The sequence below is a fragment of the Triticum urartu genome, chromosome 2 (assembly GCF_003073215.2).
Source record: "Triticum urartu cultivar G1812 chromosome 2, Tu2.1, whole genome shotgun sequence".
NCBI lineage: Eukaryota > Viridiplantae > Streptophyta > Magnoliopsida > Poales > Poaceae > Triticum > Triticum urartu.
The window spans coordinates 26,931,689-26,947,405 of NC_053023.1; the positions used below are offsets into that span (position 1 = coordinate 26,931,689).

A 15,717-nucleotide genomic window follows, 5' to 3' on the forward strand; every position below is an offset into this window, starting at 1 on the left:
CTTTCCATGGGTGCTGGAAGCATGCGTGTCGATAGCAAATACGCAGAGAGGACTGGCAGGTGCTACACGATGACCATCTGAGTTTGAGCAGCCGTTTATATATAGAGAATACACGGGCCGGCAAGGTGTCAGTCAGTTAATCACTTTCAGTAAGCCCATCGATCGTCTCTCCTCCCTCTCTCTCTCTCTCTCCCTGCGTTGCTACTCTGCACGCGTACTACTGCATGTAGATATCACGCCGGAAGTAATTCCCTGGGAAATGCTGAGCTCTCCACGTGTGCATGTAATAGGCGTAAAATGACTGCCGAGTCAAACACTAACTTGCCTGTCATGCCAACGCCACTAACCGGCTACTCAGTACTCCCTCCGTTCGGAATTACTTGTCTCAGAATTGAATGTATTTAGAACTAAAATACGTTTAGATACATCCATTTCTACGACAAGTAATTCTGAACGGAGGGAGTACTTAGTAACGTCGCAGCTCGCAAGTGTAAACCAATCATTAGTTTATCCATGAGCAACATAGCAACTAGTCGAACCCACAACTTAATTATGCAGGTGTAGCTTGGCTACTTGCCGGGCGGTCTTTGGTTACTCCCGTGGTCAAGTGTCAGTGCCGCCCTGCTGAATGCTGATGTTCATCTACCTAATTAACCGCTAGTCCTATGCACTAAGTAACCAATTATCACCCATGGTTAGAGTCGAATTGTCTCTGCTGCCTCGCTGGCTCGCCCTTTTGTTTCGTTGCTTTATAAATGCTGGATCGGTAGGCGCACCGACCGCACAGGCACACGGAGACGGGGACAAGGACGTGATCACGGGAGAACTGGCCACCCGGTTACATACACTTGCTACCCGCCGGCCGTTTGCCCGTGCTCTCAACATACCATCTCTTGCACCTAGCTAATTAAGCTGGTTATGGACTCTCCGGTGGTTGCCGTGGCGTCGCCTCTTCTTCCTCCTCGAACCAAGAAGGCGACGGCCCTCCTACTGCGTGCCCCGCTCGCTCCACATGCTTCCTCCGGTGAGTACTGCCCTCGGTCCTGCAAGCCTATATACTTAAGTCCAGGTCGAGCTTACATTGATGCTATTATTAGTTTCATCGACCGTGCAGCTGACAGGGTTTGCTACATCTACAAAGCTTTCACTGACTGAAGTACGGACGGCGGACTAAAAGTGGACCGCAATTTAATTGCGTCAGTCGGGTTTTAAACTAAAGACCTATTGACTCTGATACCATATAGAACTGCACGCATCCGCTAGTTCACCCAAAAGGTCAAGCTGATGGAGAAAGATGGGCTGTGTATTTATATGTCAACACAATTGAATAAATATGCGTGGCATCTGACCTGCTACAAATCCATCTCAAGTTCTAGTAAATACAAAAGCTCGATCAGTACGTATACATGCATGATATGGATCATGGCTGGAGACGGATGGTGATGTGCTTGGTGTCGTCGCTGCGGGCGAGCGAGAAGGTGCCCTCGGCGGAGGAGTTGAGGTAGGTGACGGACAGCTTGTACTCCCCGAGGAAGGCGCTGAAGTTGAACGAGCCGCGGTCGTTGGTGGCGCCGAGCACCTCCCTGGTCTGCCACTCCCCGAGCAGCCGATCGACCACGTCCCCGGCGGGCAGGTTGGTGAAGTTGCCGTCGGTGAGGCACATCTGGTAGCAGGCGGCGCTGGCGTCCATGGCGGTCCAAAGCATGATCCCGTCCACGGACGGGTGCGCGAACCCCTCCCGCAGCACCTCCTCCAGGTACGCCGCCTGCGTCTTGGGGTCGAGGGCGTTGCTGATGTCGACCTCGGTGAGCCAGATGGGGAGGCGGAGGGTGCCGAGCTTGTCGAGCACGGCGCGGACGTAGGGGATGTTTGGCTTCGCGAAGTGCGCCTCGAGGCCGATGCCCTCGAAGGTGACGCCGGCGTCGGCGAGCTGGCGGAGGCGGGAGACGTAGGAGTCGGCGCTGGAGCTGAGGTCGTCGCAGACCTCGACGACGTTGAAGTCGTTGAGGAAGAGGGTGGCGAGCGGGTCGGCGCGCTTGGCGGTGCGGAAGAAGTCGGTGGTGGCGTTGCGGCCGAGGCGGGACTCGTAGAAGTCGAAGTGGAGCATCTCGTTGCTCACGTCCCAGTGCACGAAGTCGCCCTTGTAGCGGGAGAGGAGGCTCTCGATGCGGCCGGCCACGGCGGCGCGGAGCTGGTCGGCGGAGGTGAGGTTCTTGACCCACCATGGGGTGTACTTGGGGTCCTCCCAGAAGATGTTGTGCCCCCGCGCCACCGCGTCGCTGGACTGCACGAACTGCAGCAGCTGGTCGGCGAGCGCGTAGTCCTCCTTCCCCGGCGCCGGCTCCGTAGCGTACCACTTGAGCTCGTTCTCGAACACCGCCGCGTTGAACCTCTTCTTGAACCAGTCCTGCACCAATGCAAAGTTCTTCATCAGTTATTCCGACATTGATAACAAACACAGTGATCATGGCATGATCGACGACGTAGGAATCATTGACGACGTAGGAATAACTGATAGGTATAGCTAGATCTTAGTCGATTGAGAGATTTAACCAAGTCTCAGTCAAGGAGCAATGCTACACGCACGGATTATTTTTACAGAGTATTATGGAGTGGATTACTTGGCTGATTTTGATTGGATGAAAATAAACTGACGGGCCCACCCCCACTGAAAATCAAGGGGGGGGGGGGGGGGGAAGGGGAGATTTGTTTGGAAACAGGCCTGTAATGCTCCGTAACAGTCCGTGCGTATAGGATTTTCGCTCAGTCAAGTCACAGAATATATAAAAAGGAAGAAAGAAAAAGTTTGATTTCTTTTACACAGATCTTTATGTAAGGTTTCATGAGTGAAACATCAACTGAGACTTGGTTAAGTACGAGATTTAGCAGTCCCGATACCTGATATGGCTTGTTGCCGAGTATGGTCTTGCTGATGGCGGAGCCGAAGGGGAAGTCCCTGCTCATCTGGTGCACGGCGACCTTGGCGCCGACGACGCGGGCGCCGCTGCTGTCCGACACGTGCACGTTCACGAAGCGTTTCCGGATCTGCCATGGAATGATCAAAGATCAAGGTGATGCTGATGCTGCTTGCATCAGTTTCATAGTAAAATTCAGTAGCAACGTAGTGGTATTCCGTTACCAGCTGGATGCGGTCCTCCCGGTGCTGGCTCCATTGCTCGGGCGAGAACGGCTGCAGCGAGGCGCTTCTGATCGAGACCATGGACGCATTCGCGGTTGCTGCCTGCAGAGAATGAATCAACAGAGAAAATTGCATGAGCTGCCATTCGATCATATCTTTTTTATCTTAAGTTTACTGATGATTCGTTCAAGCGGGCCTCGCCTGGAAATAGAGGACAGACGTCTGTGACGGCGAGTTGAGGGTGAAGCCGCCCTTGAGGAAGGACCAGCAGTCGTTCCGCACCAGAGCCGTGCCCAGGCACTGTGATCCAGCGTTGTCCAGTGACATGATCTTGGCCTTCACGTGGATAGTTCCTGGCCCATTGAATTTCACCCAGCCTAGAAGATAGATCACTCGAGCATTTCAACACATTGACAAATCATGGTGAACAAATGAACTTATGACACCAAAATTGCTAAAAACATATGTGTAATTACGGAACTAGCAGGTGTTCTGCTTTTGCATTAGGAAGAGGGAATCGGGTTGAGTACCACAAAGACAACAAAGTTATCATTCAACGGGGACTCAAACGCTCATCAACTACATTTGCTAGAAATCAAAAAAGACTGCAGAAAGCTGGGTGGAGTGGTGCAAAAAAAAAACATGTTTAAGGTGAACATGCATACAAACATGGTTTTCACATTTGTGTGGTATAAACCGAATAAAAAAAATCATTGCTTTCTAAGTTTGAACAGGCGCGGCATAGATATGAAAATATAACGGTTTTGATAAAGCACATCTAGATGTGTCCTGAGTATTACACATCTAGATTTGACGTGAAGTTTCATGTGGGCAATTTTTTTCTTTTTCTTTCCTTTTGTTCTGCGTTTATGAGTCACTTAGACTTGCAATAACTTGGGACAGACCCAAAATATAAATATAAAAGCATTGTCGACCATTAGATATATCTTAATAATGTGTTTATGTAATAGCTGTTGATATATTTTTTGTCAAAGTTAGAAATATTTGACTTTTTTAACTGAGTTTATGCGCTATCTATTCTGGGGAAGGAGGGAGTGTGCAGGTGCACTAAGGTCTGTACTGTACCATCATGTCATGATACAGGTATAAATAGCTCATGATACAGGTGCACAAACTCCAGCTCACAGCCCAGTAGTACTAGTAGTAGTAAAAAAGGTTCGTGGTGGAAAGAGCATGAGCACGCATGCCTTTGCCCAATCTGGGGCGCCGTCCACCCACCCGAATCACCCAATGAGCTCACTTCCCTCTCGCCACCGCCATGCATGCCCCGCCACCCTCTCCGCCAATACACGCACAAGGCTACAAAAGCTAGCGCTCGCCTCTCCCTCGCCTGCCGCTGGGTGCTCAGTGTGGATCTCACTCGATGCGTGGGCGTGGTCACACAAGCGCACGCGTCCGTCCGCTCCCTACCATCGGAATGAGCATCGGAATGAATGAAGGAAAGGAAACGATCGATCGCTGGTCCATGCAGTGTCCACATGCAGAGCAGCGATGCGCACTGTGCGCCCATCCATCCATCCATCCACCCACGGCCATAGGCGACACGCGTGTGAGGACGGCGGCCGGCTGGTGCGCATACGACGTGCCTCATCTGCCCGGGCCGCCCGCCGCGCGCCCTCGTCGCCACCTCTTGGTTTTGCCCCGAGCTTTCTTGTCTCGCGCGCCCACCCATACCTGTATCTGTATCTGTATCTGTATGCGCGCGCGGGAAGAATCTCCGTCGCCGTCGTCGCCCCCACCACGTACCGGTACCAGCACTCACTCGATCGGTCGTCGCTGGCTATGGCTCCTTGCCTCGCCCGTCTTTCTCCGCGCCCGCTACCTCCTGCCCGTTTCTGCTACGTAGCTGCTGGATCCAGCGAGAGCCTAGAGCCCAGATCCCTGTGCCCTCCCTCCGTGATTGGATTCATTCCCTTGGACTGTCCGCTTCTCAATCTTCCCGGTGTGTGTGGATGTATGTATGTATGTATGTGTTGCTAGTATGGCGAAAACGAGGACAAGTTTGGGTGGGTTGGACCTCTGAGATCTGATGACCAGCTGCAAGTTACTCCTACCTCTGAACTACAGTTCTGTAAAACCTGGACAGGTTTGGGTGGACTGGACCAATTGTGCAGACACTTGCTCTCTTTGGGTCCTCAGTTGTCTGTGTTACGTTAGTACATCTGAAATCTGACGCTCTGAACATGTAGACATTCCCGCTCTGAGCTGCAGACCAGTTCAGTAAAAGCTTTATGAATCTTATTACTGACATTTGTACACAAACCCTCTTTTTCGTCTGAAATGAAAAGGCAGTGCTCTTGCCGGTTCCTCGGAAAAAAAAAATCTTATTACTGACATAACTGTAGGATCAGGCAATGTCGTGCGCAAATTCTCAACTTCAAATGCTACATTAATTCTCGGGCTTCAAAAAATAAAATAAAATGAACGTCAAAAAAATACTACGTAGTACATACTCACTGAATTCGCGAAAGGGACAAACTGTTCGAGGAATACGAATAACTGACAGCGTTATAACTCTATAAAATGTCCAAACTCAGTTGGACTCTTCGTTCTCAGTTTCACAAAGCGTGTTGGATTTCAAGTTGAAAAGTGCACGGATGTGCAAAAAGCCAAAAACTGCATGCACAATCGCACGCCATACCAACGGAGTAACACCCTGTTCTCCCAAGTACGTAAGTCGCAAATCTATTTTGAGATAGTTTTTTGAACTTTTGTATATGGTTTTCAAATGGCATTTCCAGATTTCCAAAAATTAGTCTGTTTTCACCTAGTAATACGTCCCCAGAGATTCTCTGCTTAGATCTCGGCAAACAAAATTGTTTTTCTTTAGAACCAGGGTGTTTTGACTTTTGAGTCTCAAACTGAAGAAAGGGAATTAAGGGAAAAAGGACCAGTTTGACTGACACATTTTCAATCAAGTTATTAACCTATTTAAGTAAGGATAATTAGCCGTGCATATACATGGAGTGAGTCGCTCACAAAACAAGCAATGAAATTGGGAGCTGGGCTCCTTTTATCAAGGAAAAGAACTCACATGAGAAGCTGTAGGCCATGCCGGCGGACATGTTGTAGAGCACGAAGGACGGCGAGTAGTTGCCTTCGTCGGCCGTCCTGAAGTCCTTGATTTTCTTGGCCCACCGGAGGATGCCGCCGTTGTACAGTGCAGGCTCAGGGTGGCCTTTGCACTGCAAAGAAGAAAGAAGCAGCAGAAAAACGCAGTGAGATAGAGACGTACGGCGCGAAGCAGAGTTTTATTCAGAGAGATCGATGGAGACGGTGCAGCGTACTTCAGTGTAGGCTTTGTAGTCGTAGCGCACCCCGTCAGCTGCACGGAGGGCGAAATTAAGTGGCATCAAAATCAGTAAGGCGTCGGCCATGCTATAGAAGGCAACGCCTGCAGCATTGATCGGTTGATAGATGCATGTGTGCAAGCTTGCAGGGAGGAGCGCACTCACCAGAGGAAGCATGTGGAGCGAGCGAGGCGGCGAGCAGCAGCAATGGCAGGAGGACCGCCGTGGGCTTCATGGCCCGGGGAGGAGGAAGAAGAGGTGCCGCCGCAGAGTCCATAACTACCTAGGTGCAAGAGGTGGTATGTTGAGACTTGAGAGCACGGGCAAACGGCAGGTGGGTAGCAACGAGCAAGTGTAACAGGCCAGCTCTCCCGTGATCCCTTCCTTGTCCCGTGTGTGCGCCTGTGCGGTCGGTGCGCCTACCGATCCAGCATTTATACTGCAACGCAACAAGGAGCTAGCCAGCGAGACAATTCGGCTGTAACGTGGATGATAGTACTAGCTGGTTAATTAGCGCAACAATCTTACTAGTGATTAATTAGGTAGATGAACATGACCACTGGAGTAACCAAAGACCGCCTGGCAAGTAGCCAAGCTACACCTGCATAATTAAGCTGTGGGTTTGACTAGTTGCTATGTTGCTCGTGGATAAACTAATGGATAGTGGCGTTGGCATGAGAGGCAAGTTAGTGTTTGACTCGGCAGTCATTAAGCTGATTACATTGCATGCACGTGGAGAGCTCAGCAGTGCCCAGGGAATTACTTTCGGTGTGATATCTACACATACAGTGGTACGCGTGCAGAGTAGCGACTAGCAACGCAGAGAGAGACGATGGACCGACTGACTGACACCTCGCCGGAGAGCACTAAATTATACTCAGACGGTCAGTGTATACCACCTGTCACTCATCTCTGGGCATGGACACGCATGCTTCCAGCATCCATGGAAAGCCAGCATCGATCGTCTCTGTACTGTTGGCCTATCATGTTGTTAGGACAAATCGGTGGGTGATTATTAGGCTATCATTCTGTTAGGACGGTCGACAAAGTCCATACCATCATTTGTCCTTGTTCCACTGTTAAGCCGCGAGCTGTATGTTATGTGGTTTTGGCCTTTTGGGGACGCACAATATAGGCCCCCTTGGTTTACCCGACATTTCTAGTGGGTGGCAGAATGCCGGGACCCGGAACATGGAATGTTTTGACGGGGAAAGTGATGAAGAATCCTGCTGAATCAGTCTCCTGTTATTGCTGCTCTATCCTACTGTTCTGAGAGCATCTCCAGCCGTTCCCCCAGGGGTTAGAAAAAGCGTCGTCTGGGGCGAGCCGGCGGTAACTTCGGCGTGGAGGCGATCGGGTTCCCAGCCGCCGCCCCAGGTCGTCCCAGACGCTCTTTTTTGGAAAACAAAATCAGTCAAATACAACATAAAATTCATCCAAACTCGACGATTTTATTGATATTTGTAAAAAAACTAAAAACATAAATTAAAACTAACTAAAAACTCAGCCAGGGACACAATCAGAGGCTGCACGGCGAGGCCGCGGCTGCAATAAGGAGGGGGGCCGTGTTAGCCGGCAAGCATGCATCCGGAAATTGCTAATGAAGCTCGAGCACAAGCTTTGGAAATTTCAAAAATTAACTGATTTTAGTATATAAAAAATTACAAAAGCATGCACATAAAGGATGTTGGGGCATTTCCAACGCCAGCCCTCAAATCTCCCGCAACCGTTCAGACCATGCTATTCGGACAGCGGAAACCATCCAACGTAGGCATGTGTCGATCCGTAGGCATTTGAAGAATTGTGCTGAATCAGTCTCCTGTTATTCCTGCTCTTACCTACTGTACTGACTCACTCAGGGACACAATCAAAGGCTGCACGGCGAGGCCGCGGCTGCAGTAAGACCATTTACGGACCCCTCAAACATCCGCGGACATGCTTAACATGAACAGTGACTAGACACTCCTCAATTTAAAACAACTACATCCGGACATCTCATACTAGATTTTCAAATCCATACAAACGTAGGCAAATGAAAAAATACTCCTCGTTGGAGATGTCGACTATTTTCGTGCCCGGCTCCGGGTACATGGGCGGCAGCGGCTCCTCCGGCTGCTCCGCTCCGGCCTCCTCATCTATCTACTAGTCGAGTTCGGCGAAGAGCGCATCGGTCGCCGCCTACTCCTGCCGGAGGAACTGCCGATTGGCCTCCACATAGCCTTCATCATGGATAGACTCCAGGATGGCCAGCTGCGAGCTCTGCCATCTCCGCGGCTTGTGCGACGGCGAACTCCGCCTACGCCTCCTTCATGTTGAACCCCGGGGCAGGCTGCTCCGCCTCGTCCTCCTCCGGATCTGTCACCTCCATCGGCTCCGGCAGTTGCTCTTCCTCGTTCTCCTCCGACTGCTGCTCCTCATCCTCCTCCGGCTCCGGCGAGTCCGGAGGCAGGCCGACAGCGATGTGGGCGGAGCACATAGCCTGGATCCCCTCCACGATCTGTCTCCGGCGCTCCAGCGTGAGCATAGCGTATGTGGCAATCTTTCGCTGGACCATGGCGATGCCGGAGAGCGGGGGAGAGGAGGCGGACGGGTTTGGATGGCGACACAGAGAGGGAGAAGGTGGATGGGCTAGGGTTGGGGGAGGCTGGCCGGCTTAAAAAGCCGGGTTTGGCCTCGGGCGGCGAGCTGGAGCGGTGCCATGTGGCATTCACACCGCAGCGACGGAGGAGGCGTCCGTTGGACCACTGGGTTTACGTGCGATTCCGCGGGACCCCATCGTCAGTCCTACGTGGCACCCCCTTTATTCGTCCCATATTTAGACTGAATATGAGGGGTGCCGGTCAGCCCAGGCATTTGAAGCGCCTGGCGGAGTCAAAATCGTGACCGGGCAGCCCGCCTGGGCGTTTGAGAAAGGTTTGGGTTGCCCGGCTATAGATGCTCTAAGGGGGCCGTGTTAGCCGGGAAGCGTGCATTCAAAAATTGCTAATGGAGCTCGAGCACAAGCTTTGAAAATTTCAAATATTAACTAATTTTAGTATAAGAAAAACAAACAACAAAAGCATGCACATAAAGGATGTACTATACAACATGTTACTAATGTTTCATGACGAAATATGTCTTGATTCGAGTTTTTTATATCACCGATAAAGAAAACTTATTTTGTCATGAAAATTAGCAGAAATGACGCGTGCATCCCCACGGGTGCGCATTTTTTCAGAATGTTTTAAACTTATTAAGGCCCAGTTTGGATTATCGTTTAGCTTCTAGATACCCTTGTAAAACCATAAACACTGTGTTTTCTCCTCGTGATGGACAGAGGCCATTCTTCAGACATGTTTCCTCTGTCCAGCGTCAGCGGGTAGCCATGCCTGAACCTTTCTAATCCTTGCAGCCCCGCGCCGCACTACAGCAGAGCAGCCGGCGGGCGAGGAGAGTTAACCCCACCGGCTGCCGCACCTCTCCTCGGCCCCCGGCCCGCCAGATCTCCCTTCTGTTCTTCAGTTCCCCCGCGAGCAACTTCTCCGGCCGCATGGAGCAAGCCGTCGATCTGGTCTCACGGAACTCAAGAGGTTTGGGTTCATCATCGATCCACGCCTACATCCCCTCAGGTAAATCTCATGCCGGAGACGGTCCTCATCGCAAATTAATCAGTACTTATTCCCATGTCCATCAAAACTGATAATCATCCTGTTCGCCATGCATCTTACCTACAGTAGCTTTCTTGATTCCATCTACCATGCTTTAGTTTAACTGGGTCCGATGAATATGCGCTTAGTCCCTTTGGAATCCTTCAGTTCACCCCAAAACACGCTTTTGTTTTGCCCATGCTAATGGCTGTAATAATCCTTCGAAAAGTTGAGGAACAGAAGAAGAAATGACACCAATACAATGTATTTAGAGACGCATCCTGCATTCCAGACTGCTCCTGGTTTTTTTTTTTTTTGGAAAAGGAGAATGACCCCCGGCCTTTGCATCCGGAAGATGCATGCGGCCATAGACTGCTCCTGGTATAAAAGCAAAAATCCCAGCATCCCAATCAGTATGCAAGTCCAGTTTCGCAAACTGGCTAGCCATTCATGACGACAGCACTATACAGTTCAGTTATGCAGAATTGCACAGAGCTGGTTAATGTTGACCTCACATTTTACATTCTATTCACATGTACTACAGTGATATACAGAGAGCAGAGGAAAGTGGCCAAGTAAATCAACTACAAGTTACTTGGATACGGTTCCTAACTCTTAAGCATCCTATCCTTTTTAAGCATTACAAGTCGCTCAACTACCGCCACCATGTCGGGCCGATCTTCTACATCTTCTTTTAGGCACTCAATTGCCAGCTTGCCAATTTCTTCCAGGCAATAGATATCTTCTTCTTCAGCTGCGATCTCCTTGTCCAACATTGCGCTACCGCTCTTTTCTTTCTCACAAACTTTACGGAACTCCAAAATGAGGCTACAGTATTTGTCGTATACACTTCGCTTCCTGGTAATGAGTTCTAAGAGAACCGCCCCAAAGATGTAGACGTCGCTTTTTTCTGTCAGTTGCCCCGTTTTAAGGAACGTTGGGTCAACGTAAGCCATGTCCCCGGCTACAATCTTGCCGAAATAATATTCCTCTCTAAGCAGCTTCCATAACCCGAAATCCAAGATTTTTGGTACGAACTTGTCATCCAGAAGTATGTTTTCCGGTTTGATATCACCATGCCGTATGGCTTGATCTCCATAGGAGTGCATACATGTTAAGCCCCGTGCAGTTCCAATTGCAATATCCAGACGCAAGTCTAAGGGGAGCTTTTGGTTTCTGCTGTTGCCATGAAGGATGTCTTGAAGACTTCCTTTGCCAGCAAACTCATACACCAACATTGGAACATCCACCTCCAGGCAGCAACCGACGAGCTTGAGAATATTCACGTGCATCATATGTGTCTGGATCTCTATTTGCTCGATAAACTGCTCCTTTAAAGCTTCAGTAACCTTGACAGAGGACATAACTGCCACTGCGGTGTTGTCAGGAAGGGTTCCTTTGAAGACTCTACCAAAGCTTCCGATTAAAAGAAACTCTGAGTAGCTGTTGGTGATTTTTCTTAGTTCACTTTTTGTGAAAATGTATAGTCCCTTGACATTCTGCAGTACTGGACCTCCATTCCTTTTGAAATTTGTGTGTGCATTCCTACTGAAGATGCCCAAACTGTTCAAGTTGAAGAACACGGCAGAGTTAGAGCTGGAAATCCTTTCGCTCTGTGTTGTGTTGTTGTCTTGTTTTCCCCACAATGTCCCGTGACCTGCAGTTTTTTCTTGACCCTGCTGGCAACGAGCTTTTATTAGCATCCGAAGACGTTCTGCAACATCTTCCATTTGAGGGCGTTTGCTCATCTCCATTCTGAGGCACTCAGCTGCTAGATTTACAATCTTGTCAAGAACCTTAATGTTGCTCGACTGTGCTATATCAGCATCGAACATCTCTCTTGCCTTCTTTCCTTTTTGAACAGCTTGGGAGAAAGTTCCTATGAGGCCCATGCTCCCGTTTTCATATGCCTTTTTTCTGGTGACTAGTTCTACTAAAACGACCCCAAAACTGTAAACATCACTCTTCGGATTGATGCACCCATTATGAGCATACAACGGATCCATGTAACCTATTCTGCCTATTATATTCAGTGTGTATTGAGTGCTGTCCTTGGAAAACATTCTGGATATCCCGAAGTCAAATAATTTCGCACCAAAGTTATCATCTAAAAGGATGTTACCAGGGGCGATATCACCGTGAATGGTTGGTGGACACATGGAAGAATGCATGTAGCTTAATGCCTCTGCAGTCTGCACTGTCTAGAGCAATACCCAACCTTTGATCTAAAGAAATGGGATAGTCTTTCCAATCAAGAACTTCTCTGAGGCTTCCTCCAGAGATGTACTCGGTGATCATCATTAAAGCGTTTTCCTCTGAACAGTAGCCCAAGAGCCTAACAACGTTCTTGTGGTTGATTTGGCAATGTATGATTATTTCCTTAGCAAAATGTTCTTTCATATCTGGGAGTGGAATCTTGACTGCAACGGAACTACCATCTTCAAGAACACCACGGTAAACTTCTGCGAAGCCACTTTTGCCAATGAGAGTGCTATAGTTGTCAGTGATCCTTCTAATCTCAGCCTCTGTGAACTTGTTTAGACCATCAATGTTGAATGATCTCCAGTTTACCTTTTCATCCTCTTGGATAAGGTCTGCAGGCTTAACCTTCTTGTGACTCTAACAAAGAAGATTGTACTGTTATATTATAGGGAGATCAAGAAAAGTGAAAGAAAAGTATAATTCACAAAAGGTCTCCAACACGATGTTATCTGTTGCACGTGGCGTCTAATAAGTAAACTTCTTTCTTGAGACCGTTCAGTAAACCAACCTGCTCAGCTGATGAACTGCTGATACCAATTTTGTCTGAATAGTCCACACTTCCTGTTTTATCAAGCCTATCGATTATGTCCTCTGTATCTGGTCTGTTCTTCGGGTCCAAGTCCAAACATTCTATCCCTATCTTAGTGCATACTCTTACTTGTTCCAACTGTGTATCTCCCTCTAATGCCTCCAGTCGATTCATCCAACTTGCAACTACCTGATCCATCCAATTGGCAACTACCTACAAAGTTGCAATCATGAGTTACTTAGTATTTATATAACTAACGCCGTGCTCCATACAACAGCGTGGGGAACAACTTTTCTCGGTCTCACGTACATATGTATTTACATATTGTTTGCAGGAAAGCCATATTAACAGCCAAACAAGTCAATTGTATATAATTTGGGATCACTAAACATAATTAAAGGTCAGATCAAAAGCAATATGATTAATTTTTTGTGAGTTACAAACAATTAATCATCTCGCTTTTGATCACTAACACACAATATTACATCCCTATACAACATCAAGGCTCCAAATTCCAGCTGGGTTATAGTTTCAGTTATTTGTGATGAAAAGGGTCATCTGCGATGTTGCCCGACAAAATTATGTGGTGAATATTTCGTGTCATGTAGATGAAATAATACCAAGGGGAAAATATCATGATGTATGTTTTACAAGTCACGTTACCTGAAGAAAATCCTGATGCAAAAAATTCATCACAAAATATATCTAGTGATGCGGAGACTTTGTTTTGTGGTGATTCACTATGCATAGTTTCATGTAATGGGTGTCTAGAAAATGCGAAATAATTTACTTACACAAAAGGAAATATGCATACCTATACTACTTAGAAGAATGATTTTTGTGAAAACCAACAAATGCCAATTATCCGGAATATCAAATCTGATGGGGGCAAAAGGAAAACTTGGAACCTTAGCTTCTAATGACTTAACTAAAGGGTTAATCACATTTTTTTAGTCCTATTTATGTATTCTAAGAAAAACACTGTGTTAGTTTATTATTTAGCACGGTGTAGTTAATATTGTGAATGTGCTAAGTTCATAATAAACCAAATAAAATTCAAGGATAATTTTAAATCGGTAAAAGTATATTTTGGGTGGAGTAGTCAATATATTCAAAACTGTGCATCACATGTATACCTTAGGTACTAGTAGAAAATCAAAATCACATAGCTTGGGAACAAAGAATATGAGTTGTTTATAAAGTAAAATGTCAAAACGTTGTTATCTCAAGCATCCGAAGGCTGTACAATTTCTAGGAAGTGTACACGTGTGATGTACATAGTCCAAGGGAAATGCACCAACATATGTAAATATCACTTGAATTTAACTTCATTAAATATGTTTTTTCTCTCACTAACCACACAGAGGAAACTAGATTTCACAAGTATGAGATTAAGATATGATTGTTGCAAACTTAAATAGTGAGTGGTTGCTGAAAGCATGTTTGGATGGGTCAGACTGAAATGCCCTACCACCTTGTACTTGTATTAGTAAAAATGGAGCAGAGATATTTGCTAAACTGGAGTGTAAAATATTAATTTAAAAATATATCCTTTGATTAACTTGGAGCATAGCACAAATTGTTTTTCAAAAAGTGGCGCTTTATTACTTCAAAGATTTAAGCATTACACCCGGCCTCTGCACAACTAAGATGCACATAGCCAATAGCATAATTTTTTATTACCTTCTCATCTTCAGGATAACTCTTCTCTCCTATCAGTATCTATATGATTATGACGCCTAGGCTAAATATATCTAACTTGTATGTGATTTGTCCTCTTAGGAGTTCCGGAGCAAAATATCCTCTGTTGCAAGATTTATGAAGTCTGATTGATGAATGTGCAAATAAATTGTACAATAATTTTTGCTACCAAAGAGAAGAATAACTTTTAAGAGGCTTGCTTATGGTGATAGACATATGTGTTTAGTGAAAGCACTCGTTTGCCCTTCATCGAAACACCTTGATAGACCAAAATCAGTAATTTTAGGTACCATGTGATGATCTAACAATATATTAGCGGGCTTGAGGTCTAAATGAAGAAGGTGATTCTTATGAAGATAATTTAGCCCCTCACATATTCCCCTAATTATTCTATAGCGCTCTGTCCATTGGAGTCCAGTAGATACACAATTTTTATTAATGTTGGCATTGTAATGTAAATCAAGGAATGCAAAGTACAGAACATTCTAAGTACTTAAATAACCCACAATAATGCAATATAGTAAATAAGCATGGACGGAAATAGAAGTTGGGCATCCTTACCGGTAATATGCTTATCAAGATTCCCATTGGATACATACTCAGGCAAAGTAACCAGTTCCGTTGATCCGCCATGACAAGCTTTCCCTCATAGTCTTCCATTTTCCCTTGTGTCTCAGCGCAATACCCCAGGAAGCGTACTATGTTCTCATGCTTGGCCATCATCAAGCATTTAACCTCATCGTGGAATTTATACTCGTGGACATTGGACGTGTTGGACAACTTCTTGACAGCGACCATGTATTTTCCGACCATGCCCTACGGTGACAGTATGCATTGTCAGCTTCAACTCGTGTGATCTAGTGTGGCCCTGCACATACGGAAATGTCGTTTACCTTATAAACCACCGCAAACCCTCCTATGCCGATTTGGTTATCACTTATCAGGAGAGAAACGATTCGTGATGTCCTCCAAGAGTGATAACGGCAGGTTCATGGGCTGTGCATTTTTATCAACCAGCAAGCGCTCCAGGATGGCGTGTTTACTGTTGCCTTCGCGATCCATTCACAATCTCCTGAATCTGAGAGCAGCATATAGTACATATTAGTATATGATGCACGCCGACTGTTGAAGAAATTAAATTGCGCGTGA

General features: G+C 47.0%; 2 protein-coding genes across 2 annotated transcripts; both read right to left on the reverse strand.

Annotated features, from left to right (window-relative positions):
• Positions 1-1,285: 1,285 nt before the first annotated feature.
• Positions 1,286-6,851, reverse strand: LOC125540797 (endo-1,4-beta-xylanase 5-like). The gene is made up of 7 exons (XM_048704355.1): positions 6,616-6,851; positions 6,448-6,485; positions 6,195-6,345; positions 3,341-3,516; positions 3,140-3,241; positions 2,899-3,045; positions 1,286-2,407 (listed from the first exon to the last, which is right to left on the reverse strand). The coding sequence occupies exons 1-7, from the start codon at positions 6,725-6,727 to the stop codon at positions 1,421-1,423; spliced, it is 1,713 nt and encodes a 570-aa protein (XP_048560312.1). The 5' UTR covers positions 6,728-6,851; the 3' UTR covers positions 1,286-1,420.
• A 3,700-nt stretch (positions 6,852-10,551) lies between these two features.
• LOC125535326 (cysteine-rich receptor-like protein kinase 43) lies at positions 10,552-13,225 on the reverse strand. Its single transcript, XM_048698379.1, has 2 exons — positions 12,847-13,225; positions 10,552-12,695 (listed from the first exon to the last, which is right to left on the reverse strand). The coding sequence occupies exon 2, from the start codon at positions 12,245-12,247 to the stop codon at positions 10,685-10,687; it is 1,563 nt and encodes a 520-aa protein (XP_048554336.1). The 5' UTR covers positions 12,248-12,695; positions 12,847-13,225; the 3' UTR covers positions 10,552-10,684.
• Positions 13,226-15,717: the final 2,492 nt, after the last annotated feature.